General features: G+C 44.5%; 1 protein-coding gene across 2 annotated transcripts in view; it reads left to right on the forward strand.

The window, feature by feature from the left end:
- Nucleotides 1–1030: 1030 nt before the first annotated feature.
- CAPSL (calcyphosine like) overlaps nucleotides 1031–14481 on the forward strand; it is a 30758-nt gene continuing 17307 nt past the window's right edge. For both annotated transcript variants that reach the window (XM_038744136.1, XM_038744135.1), the window contains exons 1-3: nucleotides 1031–1101; nucleotides 7856–7992; nucleotides 13066–13243. In XM_038744136.1, the coding sequence (XP_038600064.1) occupies nucleotides 7856–7992; nucleotides 13066–13243 (315 nt within the window). In that variant the 5' untranslated portion in view covers nucleotides 1031–1101. The remainder of the gene's footprint in view (nucleotides 1102–7855; nucleotides 7993–13065; nucleotides 13244–14481) is intronic.

A 14481-nucleotide genomic window follows, 5' to 3' on the forward strand; every position in this document is an offset into this window, starting at 1 on the left:
TGTCAGCTGTGTGACTTTGGGCAAGTCACTTCACTTCTCTATGCCTCAATTCCCTCATCTGTAAAATGGGGACTAAGACTGTGAGCCCCACGTGGGACAATCTGATTACCTTGTATCTACCCCAGAGCTTAGAACAGTGCTTGGCACATAGTGCTTAGCAAATACCAACATTATTATTATTATTACCTTGTATCTACTCCAGCGCTTAGAACAGTGCTTGGCACATAGTAAGAGCTTAACAAATACAACTGTTGTTGTTATTATTGTTATTATTACTATTATTATTTAACTGGTGAGTGAACTGAGGCAGAGAGAAGTGAAATGACTTGCCAAAGTCACACACCAAGCAGCAGAGCCAGGATTAGAACTCAAAACCCAGGTCCTCTGACTCCCAGGCTTGACTCCTTTCGCTGGGCAATGCTGCTTTTCAGGTGTTGACTGACTTCATGCTTTTTCATCTTGTCTCAACAAAATCTCTTCCAGCTCCACTGAAGAGAACTTACAAAACTCCAGTTTTACCTCACAATTTGAATTTTTATCCCTTTAGTATTTGTTCTATGGCATTGTGGCCTAGTGGAAAAAGCAAAGGATTGGAGAGAACACATGTTCTAATATAACTCCACAACTTGTCTGCTGTGTGACCTTGGGCAAGTCGCTTAACTTCTCTGGGCCACCATTTATTCATCTATAAAAATGGGGATTAAATACCTGTCGCCCCTCCTATTTAGATTGCAAGTCCCACGTGAGACAGGGACTCTATCCAATCTGAGTATCTTTTTTCTACAGTGCTTGGCAAATAATAAATACTTAAATACTATAATTATGATGATGCTGATTATTAGGTACTGAAATACTGTCATTTAACTCCACTGCCATTGGCTAGGTAGGAGGTGGAAGAGTAGCCTGACAGTACAAGTTAAAAAGCTCTACACTTTGCCCTTAAATATCTGGATATTCCAGGCAAAATTTAGGTTTGTGTGTGTGTGTGATCCAGGAAATTTCCTCAATTCATCATGTCCATTTGTCTTTAGAGACTGTCAGCCTTTTATCTTCCCTCAAGCTGACTGGTGGTGTTTGCAGCCTTAACAGAAGGTGGATCAGGTATTGTTTTCCTCTGTTGTTGTTTTCTGGGTGTTGTTTTAGTAGAATATTAGAGTTTGCAGAGCCGTATACTGTTTTTGTGTCTTCTAGTGTGAAGGCAAAGGCTATCAATGAGCTTGATTCTTCCAGAGTCCCAGGCTACTCTGTGAAAGCAAACCAGGCATTTTGGGGAGAAATACTCTCTTTTCCAAATTAGAGTGGGTCCATTTGGTGGGCAAGGAGTGTGTCTAATCCACTCGTTTCGTTTTCAAGTATTTGTACTTAGTGCTTACTGTGTGGAGCGCAGTACTAAACGCTCGGGAGAGAATAATAGAACAGAGTTGGTTTACATGTTCCATGCCTACAATGAGCTGGTACTTTCCCAAAACCTTAGGACAGTGCTCTGCATACAGTAAGTGCTCAATAAATACCACTGACTGATTCTTGTAGTACTTTGGATCAAGTAGTACCGTAGATAGCAGCAGTGAATGGAACAGTTAGGGGAAGCAGCATGGCTCAGTGGAAAGAGCCCGGGCTTTGGAGTCAGAGGTCATGGGTTCAAATCCTGGTTCCACCAATTGTCAGCTGTGTGACTTTGGGCAAGTCACTTCTCTGGGCCTCAGTTACCTCATCTGTAAAATGGGGATGAAGACTGTGAGCCCCCCGTGGGACAACCTGATCACCTTGCAACCTCCCCAGAGCTCAGAACAGTGCTTTGCACATAGGAAGCGCTGAATAAATGCCATTGTTATTATTATTAACAATTCTCCAGAGGTCAGGAAGGGACAGGTTTCCTCCCAAAGTGTCCAACTCTCTATCAGGGTGGGGCTGCACCAATTCATAATTCACGGCATAACTGGGCGGTGCCAGTTACACCAGGACAGCAGCTCTTTGGCCTGCCCTATCTGCTATTCCAAAAGGGCCAAAGAAAGGATTTTCTTCTTTGACAGAGGGGCTGACCCCTGAATTATGAACAGAGATATCCTTTATGAGAGTGGGACTCCTCATACAGCTCATCCCTGCATCAGCCTCCTTGCTGATGTCCCTGTCTCCCCTCTCCACTCTATATTTCACCTTACTGCCAAGATCATTTTTCTAAATTATCATTCTTTATACATCTTTAATTTTCCCCAAACTTCTAGTGGTGGCCTATTCCTCTCTGCATCACACCAAATCCCCTGATCAGTGACTGGTTTTTAAGCCCTCAATCAGCATTCTCTTTCCTACTTTTTGGTGTTTTTTTTTTTTTTTTAGTGGTATTTGTTAAGCACTTGCTCAGTGGAAAGAGCACGGGCTTTGGAGTCAGAGGTCATGGGTTCAAATCCCAGCTCTGCCAATTGTCAGCTGTGTGACTTTGGGCAAGTCACTTGACTTCTCTGGGCCTCAGTTACCTCATCTGTAAAATGAGGATTAAGACTCTGAGCCCCCTGTGGGACAACCTGATCACCTTGTAATCTCCCCAGTGCTAAGAACAGTGCTTTGCACATAGTAAGCACTTAATAAATGCCATTATTATTTATTATGTTCCAGACCCAGTACTAAGCACTGGGGTAGATACAACCTTTGCTCTACCTGCTCTCCTCGCCCCACAGCATGTGTGTGTATGTACATATCTATAATTCTATTTATATTATGCCTGTTTACTTGTTTTGATGTCTGTCTTCCCCCTTCCAGACTGTAAACCCGACATGGGCAGGGATTGTCTCTATTTCTGAATTGTACTTTCCAAGCTTGTAGTGCATAGTGCTCCGCACACAGTAAGCGCTCAAATATGATGAATGAATACAAGATAATCAGGTTGGACGTAGTCTACATCCCACCCGTCTGTCCCACCTCACTTTACAGAGGAGGTAATTGAGGCACAGATGATGTGAAGTGACTTGCTAAAGGTCACACAGCAGACAAGTGGTGCAGCTAGAATTAGAACCCTGCTCTCCTGATTCCCAGGCCATTGCTTGCTCACAGCACCTGTATATATGTTTGTATGTATTTATTACTCTATTTATTTTACTTGTACATATCTATTCTATTTATTTTATTTTGTTAATATGTTTTGTTTTGTTCTCTGTCTCCCGCTTCTAGACTGTGAGCCCTCTGTTGGGTAGGGACCGTCTCTATATGTTACCAACTTATACTTCCCAATAATAATAATAGTAATAATGGCATTTATTAAGTGCTTACTGTGTGCAAAGCACTGTTCTAAGCGCTGGAGCGCTTAGTACAGTGTTCTGCACACAGTAAACACTCAATAAATACGATTGATTGATTTCCAGTAGGCCATGCTGCTTCTCAACTTGCCCACTCTTCTCTCCCATTACACCTTTAAGCTCCCTGTGGGCGGGGAATATGCCTACCAACTCTGTGGTGGTGTACTCTTCCAAGTGCTTTATTCAGTGCTCTGCACACAGTAAGCTCTCAAAAAATAGCACAGCTCCTCTGGCAGGTCCTTCCCAGTGAATTTCCATTCCCCACAATTGCCCCTTCAACAGTTCTGCACCACCTAAACACTCGAATACTTGCCACTCACCACCCTCATGGCAATTATGTTCATATCGACGGGCGATGGCCCGTACCACTTTGTGAACTAAATTCCGACAGGTAAAATGATCTGGGTTCTAATCCTGCCTCTGCCTGCTGGGTGACCTTAGGCAAATCATTTCACTTCCCTGTGCCTCAATTACCTCATCTATAAAATGAGGATTAAGATTGTAAGCCCCATGTGGGAAAGGGACTATGTCCAACCTGATTAGCGTTTATTTACCCCAACACTTAGAACAGTGCCTTGGCACATAGTAAGCACTTAATAATGATTGTGGTATTTGTTGTTAGCTACTTTGGTTTCTGAAAAGATCTGAGAGTTTCCAATCAGAGCTGAAATGACCCAGAATTTTTTAAAGTTTGCCCCTCCCAGTCCTCACTTCCCCTATAATTCCAGCCTCCTTTTCACTCCTCTCATTCCAAATGAGAAGCTGGCATTTCTGCTTATATACTGTATTACTCACCCCTAGCTGTAATTTATTTCATTGTCTCTCTCCCTTGCTGATTTCCAGCTTCTTGAGGGCGGGGATTATGCCTACTAGTTTTAGTATGCATACAGTGTTCTTAGTACAGTTCTCTACAGACAGTAGGCATTCAGTAAATATTATTGACTAAGTTCAATAAGTAACACTGGTTAAGAAGGTCAATTCTAGTATCCCAGAATTCCTGCACACATTTCTCTTCCATTAGGTAACTCAAAGCAAACACTTTTTGTATATTAACGTGATCAATGAATTCTAGTGTTGTGTTTGGAAAGCAGTTTACATAGCCAAAAAAATTTCAATACTTTTTACTGGGCCAAAGGAAGTTTTGGCTGAAAGGGGAATTCTGATCAATTCTGGTTTTACTAGTTAAATATGCCACTGACCCCCTGCATAAGTCAGATTTATTTGTTTTTAAGTGTAACAAGGGTGGAATCTTGGTCCCAACCCATCCCACCCATCCTGGTCACTGGAGGAAAGAGCATGGAAGTCAGAAGAATTAGGTTCTAGTCCTACCTCTGCCCTTGGCCTACTGTGTGTGACCTTGAGCAAGTCACTTAACCATTCTGAGCCTCAGTTTCCCCATCTACAAAATAGGAATAAGATACTTGCTCTCCCTTCCTCCTAGACCCCATGTGGGACAAAGATTGCATCCAACCTGATTACCTGGCATTTACTCGAGTACTTAGGAGGCCTTCCCAGAGTGAGCCCCCTCCTTCCTCTCCCCCTCGTCCCCCTCTCCATTCCCCCCGTCTTACCTCCTTCCCTTCCCCACAGCACCTGTATATATGTATATATGTTTGTACATATTTATTTATTTATTTATTTTACTTGTACGTATCTATTCTATTTATTTTATTTTGTTAATATGTTTTGTTTTGTTCTCTGTTTTTCCTCTTCTAGACTGTGAGCCCACTGTTGGGTAGGGACTGTCTCTATATGTTGCCAACTTGTACTTCCCAAGCGCTTAGTACAGTGCTCTGCACACAGTAAGCGCTCAATAAATACGATTGATTGATTGATTACTTAGCACATTGTAAGAGCTGAATATATTTGTCAATGACTATCAAAGAAGATCTGATTGGCTGGGGAGGGGAGAAAGAAAATAGCGGCACCACTTCTGCCCCACTTGGGGACAGGATCACTCACTAGTCCAACAAGTTTTTGTTTTAAACTGTTCATTAGTTAAAACTTTGAAGTCCAGCTGGATCTGGGTGGGGAAACAGGGGCTTCCCTAGCACAGTTTGGAGTCGTAGTTCATTTCCAGGGTGGGTGGTGATGCCCGCAGTTTGGGGGTGAGGGGGAGTGGAGGAGAGATGAAGGGGTGGGGAGGGAGAGGGAGAAAAAGAGAGAGTGAATGAGTCTCATGGAGTGGGCAGAACGGAGAGGAATTCAGCCGTTTTCAACCCTGGAGCACTTCATCAGTTCTGCACCACCTAAACACTCGAATACTTGAGTACCTGAGCACAGGTCATACATGCCACGCTGAGGTGGGCCAGGTGGCCGGAGGTAGGGGAGAGTGGGTAGGGTGGGCTTAGGGGAGGGGGTGGAAGGTGTGTGTTGGGGAACAGACCAAACCCGGCGTGTAAGTGATCCTATGAAATAAAAGGCAGCCTCATAATACATTTTTACTGTATTAAACACGCTTAAGGAACAAATGGGAAATGTAAAAATTATGAGTAAAATATATTGAGACTGTCATGCACCCTCTCTGCTCTCTTCCCTCTGATTCCCAGAAATATCTTCAAAAGGTTCCTTCCCATCAGAGCTCCACCACATGTCTGCTGTGTGACCTTGGGCAAGTCACTTAACTTCTCAGAGCCTCAGTTACCTCATCTGTAAAATGGGGATGATGACTGTGAGCCCCACGTGAGACAATCTGATCACCTTGTATCCCCCCAGCGCTTAGAACAGTGCTTTGCACATAGTAAGCACTTAAATGCCATTATTATTATAATTATTATAATTTCCCCTGCCATCCTGTCCTTCCTCTTGGTCCTGCTGGAGACAGGTGTCTGCCCTCTTGGGCCCTTTCCGTTGTGGAATTGTCATGACATGAATGATTTCTTACAGGGGATGAGGCTTGCAGCTGGCAGAGGGATGGTAAAGAACGCCAACGTGAATGATTAGTCCCTTGATCATTTAGGCTTGGGTAGAAAGAAACTGGAGACTTGGTACCCGACTCAGAAGAGCTTCCAAAGTCGGTGGTTTCTGAGTGACTTCGAAGGGCTGCCTTGTTGTTCTTCCACGAGGCACAGGGTGGCACCCAGAGACAATGGAAAATGCAGATTTGGGCTCTGAAGATGTGTTGGAAGGGATTTCTCTTTCTTCCTGGTTAGTCTGATTCTGCCTTCTCAAGCCCTAAAAGAACACTCCGGGGAGGTGGTCTCCTCTACATTTCTGGGCATTCACCTCCAATTCCTCTTCTACTTCAATACATCTTCTCTCTGGCTGGGCAAAGTTGTACTGGAGTATTAGAGGGAGTGTCTCTCCCGGGGTGCTCAATTGGGACATTCACATTCCTTCCTCTTCTCTTCCTTCTCTCCTTCTCACATTCCAATACCCTTCACCTTCCTCCTTGGCATGTCCCCTTGACCCCCTCTTCACCCTGATCCCAGCGGCCCTGCTATATTGCTGGGTCTAGCTGGCTTCCCCCAAGCTCTTCAGCTCCTGAACCCTTCCCAGGGTGGTCAGTTCAATTATGCTCTCCCAAGCACTTAGTACAGTACTCCGTGCACACTGGGTGCTTCATTCATTCATGATAGCATTTATTAAGCACTTACTATGTGCAAAGCACTGTTCTAAGCGCTGGGGAGCTTACAAGGTGATGAGGTTGTCCCACGGGGGGCTCACAGTCTTAATCCCCATTTTACAGATGAGGGAACTGAGGCCCAGAGAAGTTAAGTGACTTGCCCAAAGTCACACAGCTGACAAGTGGCGGAGCCGGGATTTGTACCCCTGACCTCTGACTTCAAAGCCCGGGCTCTTTCCACTGAGCCACGCTGCTTCTCAATGCTTGATAAATTGATAATGCTTGATAATGCTTGATAAATACCACTGATTAATTGACTGAAGGATTACAAAGGTTGTGTGTGTGTGTTGTGTGGGTATATGTCAAGTGGGTGGAAGGGAGGAGAGTTTTTTCTACTCGCCACTCTTGGGCTTAAGGCAGATGCTGACAACAACTGGATTCAGTCATTCATTCAATCGTATTTATTGAGCGCTTACTGTGTGCAGAGCACTGTACTAAGCGCTTGGGAAGTACAAGTTGGCAACATATAGAGACGGTCCCTACCCAACAGCGGGCTCACAGTCTAGAAGGGGGAGACCGAGAATGGATGGATCTATAAATAGAATGGATGGATGGATAAATAGAATGGATGGATCCATAAATGAGAAATCAGAGTTGGACCAATTTCTCCCTGCAGAACCGTCTTTCTAGAGTGGTGGAAGTTGGCTAGCAGATTTTCAGCCGTAGTGAGTTCTTCGTGAATCGAAGGCATAATCGCGTCTAGCAAATCGATCGCATTATACTCTCCCAAGTGGTTAGTATCTTGCTCTGCACAGAGTGAGTGCTCAGTGAATACCCATTAACTGATTGATTCAGATCCGTGAACTAAGACTCACGGACCTGAATCAGATGGGGAAATTCAGAGGGCTGGGGTCGGTGGCAGAGGGTGTCCAGTAGTGCTTTGGTGGGGCTGGGTGGCTGCTTCTAACTGGCACCATGGCGTCTTTGTGTGCCCCCATTCTAGATGGCTGGCACAGCAAGGCACGACAGAGAGATGGCAATCCAGGCCAAGAAGAGCCTCTCGCAGGCGACGGATCCCATCGAGAAGCTCCGGCTCCAGTGCCTAGCCCGTGGGTCGGCCGGCATCAAGGGCCTTGGCAGGTAAGGGGACTCAATCCGGCAGTGGTCTGGGGGGGTCAGTCATTCACCCAGCCCCCTACCCCGGGGCCAGTCCACACGGCCGGCCCCCATGACTTTGCAGAAAGGCCACAGGCCTGGGAGTCTAGAGACCTGAGTTCAAATCCCGGCTCTGTCATTCACCTGCCCTGTGACCCTGGGCAAGTTGCTTACGTTCTCTGTTCTTCAGTTTCCCCACCTGTAAAATGGGGATTCAATACCTGCCCTCCCTCCCTCTTCAGCTGTATGGGACAGGGCCTGGGGCTGGTCTGCTGATCTCATACCTATCTCACCAGTTAGCGCAGTGCTTGGCACAAAGCGCTTATCAGTGAGTCTGAGCCACAGCAGGTTGCTGCTGCACGTACAAAGCTTCAGACTGGTAAGAGGATAGAGGAATAGAGTGGACACTTTGAGTGTGATTTCTAATCAATCAATCGTATTGAGCGCTTACTGTGTGCAGAGCACTGTACTAAGCGCTTAGGAAGTACAAGTTGGCAACATATAGAGATGGTCCCTACCCAACAGTGGGCTCACAGTCTAGAGAGGAGAGACAGAGAAGAAAACCAAACATATTAACAAAATAAAATAAATAGAATAGATATGTACAAGTAAAATAGAGTAATATGTACATACATATATACATATAGACCTTTGTCTTTCCACTTAATGCAGTGACCTGGTTGTGCATACTCCCCAAGCTGAACGGAGGAGGTGGCTTTTCCTCAGACCTGTTGGGGCATATCAATTAGTGGCTCAAGGCTGAGATATAAATATTTTATTGGGGATTATTTGCTCCCAAGGGAACATACAGAGTCATCCCAAATAATTCTCTTGGCTTATTGATGCTGCTTGTCTCTGCAAGGCAATTTGGCTGACCAGTGAACCTTCTGCCCCAGACCTCCACAGGCTCCTTGCCCATCAATTTTTCAGGGGCTCCTGCCCCTCAAGGGATGAGATAAGAAGCAGCATGTGACCTAGTGGACAGAGGACTTGGGTTCTGACATTGACTCCATCACTTGACTGCTGTGTCACCTTGGGCAAGTAGCTTTTCTGTGCCTCAGTTTCCTCATTTGTACAATGGGGATTTAATATCAGTTCTCCCTCTACTTTGACTGTGAAGCCCTATGTGGGACATGGATTGAGTCTGACATGATTAACTTGTACCTACCCCAGTACTTAGTGCCGTGCTGGGCACATAGTAGGTGCTTTACAATTAGCATTCAAAAAAAAAACCCAGGGAATAGCAGCCCAGCTCCCCAGGGTCACCATCATTGTCATTCATTCATTCATTCAATCATATTTGAGTGCTTACTGTGTGCAGAGCACTGTACTAAGTACTTGGGAAGTGCAAGTTGGTGACATATAGATAAATGCGATTGATTGATATAGAGACGGACCCTACCCAACAGTGGGCTCACAGTCTAGCAGGGGGAGACAGACATCATCATCATCATCAATCGTATTTATTGAGCGCTTACTATGTGCAGAACACTGTACTAAGCGCTTGGGAAGTACAAATTGGCAACATATAGAGACAGTCCCTACCCAACAGTGGGCTCACAGTCTAAAAGGGGGAGACAGAGAACAAATCAAACATACTAACAAAATAAAATAAATAGAATAGATATGTACAAATAAAATAAATAAATAAATAGAGTAAAAAATATGTACAAACATATATACAGGTATACATATATATATCTACAGACAAAACAAAACATGTGGACAGGTGTCAAGTTGTCAGAATAAATAGAATTAAAGCTAAATGCTCATCATTAACAAAATAAATAGAGTAGTAAATATGTACAGGTAAAATCAATAGAGTAATAAATCTGTACAAACATATATACAGGTGCTGTGCGGAGGGGAAGGAGGTAGGGTGTGGGGGGATTGGGGAGGAGGAGAGGAAAAAAGGGGCTCAGTCTGGGAAGGCCTATCATATTTCCTGAGCCCTTATTGTGTACAGAGCACTGTACTACTCTCTTGGGAGAGTACAATACAATAAAAAACAGACCCATTCCCTGCCCACAATGAGCTTACAGTCTAATGGGGGGGAGACAGAAATTAATATAAATAAATAAATTAAAGATATGTACATAAGCGTTCTTGCTGGGGAGATGCACAGAGGGAGCAAGTCGGCAACACATAAGGGAGTGGAAGAAGAGGAAGGTGTTTGAGCATCAGCTGGGAGCAGAGAACTGAACTGGGTGCCTAGTGTTGGCAGAATGCTGTATTGAGTACAGAGCACTGTACTGGGCCCCCATGTGCAGAGCACTGTTCTGGGCGAATGAGAGAGTGCAAAATAGTTAAAAGAGGCAATCTTTAACCCCAAGCATTTTATCATGTAGTAGAGGTTGAAGCAAAGTCACTTCAGAAGGGAGGAAAAGGAGATTGGAAAAGTGGATATTCAGATAAATTCATTCAATCATATTTATTGAGCGCTTATTGTGTGCAGAGCACTGTACTAAGCGCTTGGGAAGTACAAGTTGGCAACATATAGAGATGGTCCCGACCCAACAGTGGGCTCACAGTCTAGAATGCTTTAGTAGAATATGTAAAGACGTGTTATTCATTCGTTCATTCAATCGTATTGAGTGCTTACTGTGTGCAGAGCACTGTACTAAGCGCTTGGGAAGTACAAGTTGGCAACATATAAAGACGGTCCTTACCCAACAGTGGGCTCACAGTCTAGTAGGGGGAGACAGAGAACAAAACAAAACATATTAACAAAATAAAATAAATAGAATAAATATGCACAACTAAAATAGAGTAATAAATTCTATTGTGTTCTGGACTGTCTCTATATGTTGCCAACTTGTGCTTCTCAAGCGCTTAGTACAGTGCTCTGCACACAGTAAGTGCTCAATAAATACAATTGATTGATTGATTGGTGTTATGCTGTCAGTTGGGGGTGCAGAAACAGGGAGGTGGTCCAAACAAGCTGAGCTGTAGGTTGAGAGGGTATGACTTAGCAAGAAGAAAAAATCTTTGGGGATGCCTTCTAGGGGAGGTGGGATTTCAGAAATGCTGTGAAAATGGGAAGCTCTGGTTTGTTGGAAACTTTTTTTTTTTAATGGTATTTAAGTGTAGGCACAGTACAAAGCACTGGGGTAGATACAAGATAATTAGGTTGGACACAGTCTCTGTCCCACATGAGACCCACAGTCTTAATCCCTAGTTTACAGATGAGGTAACTGAGGCACTGAGATGCTGTGACTTCATCATCATCATCAGTCGTATTTATTGAGTGCTTACTGTGTGCAAAGCACTGTACTAAGTGCTTGGGAAGTACAAGTTGGCAACATATAGCTACAGTCCCTACCCAACAGTGGGCTCACAGTCTAAAAGGGGGAGACAGAGAACAAAACCAAACATACTAACAAAATAAAATAAATAGAATAGATATGTATAAGTAAAATAAATAGAGTAATAAATATGTACAAACATATATACATATATACAGGTGCTGTGGGGAAAGGAAGGAGGTAAGATGGGGGGATGGAGAGGGGGACGAGGGGGAGAGGAAGGAAGAGGCTCAGTGTGGGAAGGCCTCCTGGAGGAGGTGAGCTCTCAGTAGGGCCTTGAAGGGAGGAAGAGAGCTGGCTTGGCGGATGGGCAGAGGGAGGATATTCCTGGCCTCGGGGATGACGTGGGCCGGGATGTGTGACTTGCCCAAGGTCACACATCAGGCATGTGGCAGAGCCAGGATTTGAACCCAGGTCCTCTGATTCCCAGGTCTGTGCTCTTTCTGCTAGGTCACTGCAAGTTCCAGGCAGTGGGGAGAGCAAAGGTAGGGAAGGGGTCAGAGGTGGGGGAATCAAGAATGAAGCCGTCTAGACTGTATGGTCTTTGCAAAGTTGTGGTATTGTACCCCCCCCAAGACCTAAGTCCAGTGCTCTGCACACAGTAAGCACTCAATAAATACCATTGACTAACAAGCCACATTTAGAAGGTGAGCCAGAGAGCAACAAGGAGTGAGATCTTGGGTGTAATGAGAGAAGAGTGGCGTGGGCTTGGGAGTCAGAGGTCATGGGTTCTAATCCCGGCTCCGCCTCTTGTCAGCTGTGTGACTTTGGGCAAGTCACTTCACTTCTCTGGGCCTCAGTTACCTCATCTGGAAAATGGGGATTAGGACTGTGAGCCCCACGTGGGACAATCTGATTACCTTGCATCCCCCCCAGCACTTAGAACAGTGCTTGGCACATAGTAAGCGCTTAACAAATGCCATCATTATTATAAGTAAGAAGGAGATACTTCATACAACACCACATTTCTAGACTGTGAGCCCGCTGTTGGGTAAGAACCATCTCTATATGTTGCCAACTTGTACTTCCCAAGTGCTTAGTACAGTGCTCTGCACACAGTAAGCGCTCAATAAATACAATTGAATGAATGAATATAAATATCAAGGCCTGTATGGTTTGAAAGCATTGAAGGTTTACTTTCACTTGGGTCTCAAATTTTTTGAATTCTATGTCTCCTGTGTAAGGGCTAACAATTCACTGTTTGGGTAGGGTGTTAACTATTTCTGAGCAGAGCAGGAAAACCAGGACAAGAGCTCACTTTACTAATTTTCTGTTGTTCTTCCTTGAAGAATTAACAGTAAATATTCCAAAAGAACTGGGTCATTTGGCTGAGGGCCTATGTCTTTGGGGAGAGGTCACAGGTTGGCCCCGGGAGCATCTGTTTTCGGTATGCTTCCTGGTGTTGGAAAGTTGGGACAAATGTTCCTTTGTGGGGGGAGAAGGATCTGAGTCTGTTCATGGTTTGGTGGGAAGACTTGATTCCTGGAAACCTGGGTCCTAATTTAATCTGTTATATCACACGCCAGCTGTGTGACCAGGGGCAAGTCACCCATCCTCTTTTGTCTTAGTTTCCCCATCTATGTAATGAGGGTGAGATAATCCTGCTCTCCCTACCTCTTAGAGTGTGAGTCAGTGTGCTTAGTAAATGCTGTAACTAAATTTTATGGTTTATTTTCACCACCTCAGGATTTTGGGGTACTTCCTTGAACTCTCTTCCTTGCAAGTTCCTTATTCTTGTCTCTTTTTGTCCCAGGGCATTTCGGATCATGGACGACGACAACAGCAGAACCATTGACTTCAAAGAATTCATGAAAGGGTTAAATGATTATGCCGTGGTGATGGAAAAGGATGAAGCACAAGAGCTTTTCAATCGGTTCGATCGGGATGGTAACGGGACAATTGATTTTAATGAATTTCTCCTCACATTAAGAGTAAGTGTCCCCTAATACCATGCTTTTAGAGTTTGGAATTTAGACACACACCCTGGTTAGGTTTTTTTTTGTGTGTCTGTGTGTGCATGTACATACATACGTAGCCTCCAGAACTGGAACAGAAAGAGCACACTTTTTCTACCCTCTCTTTTATATTTTCAGTTCCTTTCAGGGAAGGTTATTTTGGGTTTGAGTGAATTTGCTTCTCAGACACGGGTAGTCCATGTAGCTGCCTCTGGCTGCTTCCAGAACTGACGAGAGGTGTATGGAAATATTTTCTGCCTCTCCAAAACTACCCCCTGGAGGTTTCTTACAGGTCCAAATTCTGGCCTAAATATCGGTGACAATGTACCCAAGTTTCTTAATGTGCTCATTTTCTCCTTGACATCCAGTTTTTTTCCAACTTAATGGTATTTCATTCATTCAATCATATTTATTGAACACTTACTATGTGTAGAGCACTGTACTAAGCACTTGGGAAGTACAAGTTGGCCACATATAGACAGTCCCTACCCAACAGTGGGCTTACCGTCTAGAAGATGGTATTTGTTAAGCGCTTACTATGTGCAAAGCACCGTTCTAAGCACTGGAGGGGAAACAAGGTGATCAGGTTGTCCCATGGCGGACTCACAGTTTTAATCCCCATTTTACAGATGAGGGAACTGTGGCACAGAGAATTTAAGTGACTTGCCCAAAGTCACACAGCTGACAATTGGCGGAGCCGGGATTTGAACCCCTGACCTCTGACTCCAAAGCCTGTGCTCTTTCCACTGAACCACACTGCTTCTCTTTGGTATTTGTTAAGCACATACTATGTGTCAGGCACTGTACTAAGCATTGGGGTAGGTACAAGCTAATCAGGTTGGATACAATCTATGTCCCATGTGGGGCTCACAGTCTTAATCCCCATTTTACAGATGAGTTAGTTGAGGCACAAAGAAGTTAAGCGACTTGTCCAAGGCCACACAGCAGACAAGTGGCGGAGATGGGATTAGAACCCACATCCTCTGACTCCCAAGCTCATGCTCTTTCCACTTGGTCACACCGCTGCTCATTCCATCACCCATTATGGAAATAGGAGGAAGTACAATTTCATCATTCCTGCATCCCACACCGTACCCATCATTTTAGTGATCTGCAAATCAAAGGCATTTATTGAGCACTTACTGTGTTTTGGGAGAGTACAATAAAACAGAATCGGTAGACACATTTTCTGTCCAAAATGAGCGTACGATTTG

Source organism: Tachyglossus aculeatus, chromosome 3 (assembly GCF_015852505.1).
Source record: "Tachyglossus aculeatus isolate mTacAcu1 chromosome 3, mTacAcu1.pri, whole genome shotgun sequence".
Classification (NCBI taxonomy): Eukaryota; Metazoa; Chordata; class Mammalia; order Monotremata; family Tachyglossidae; genus Tachyglossus; species Tachyglossus aculeatus.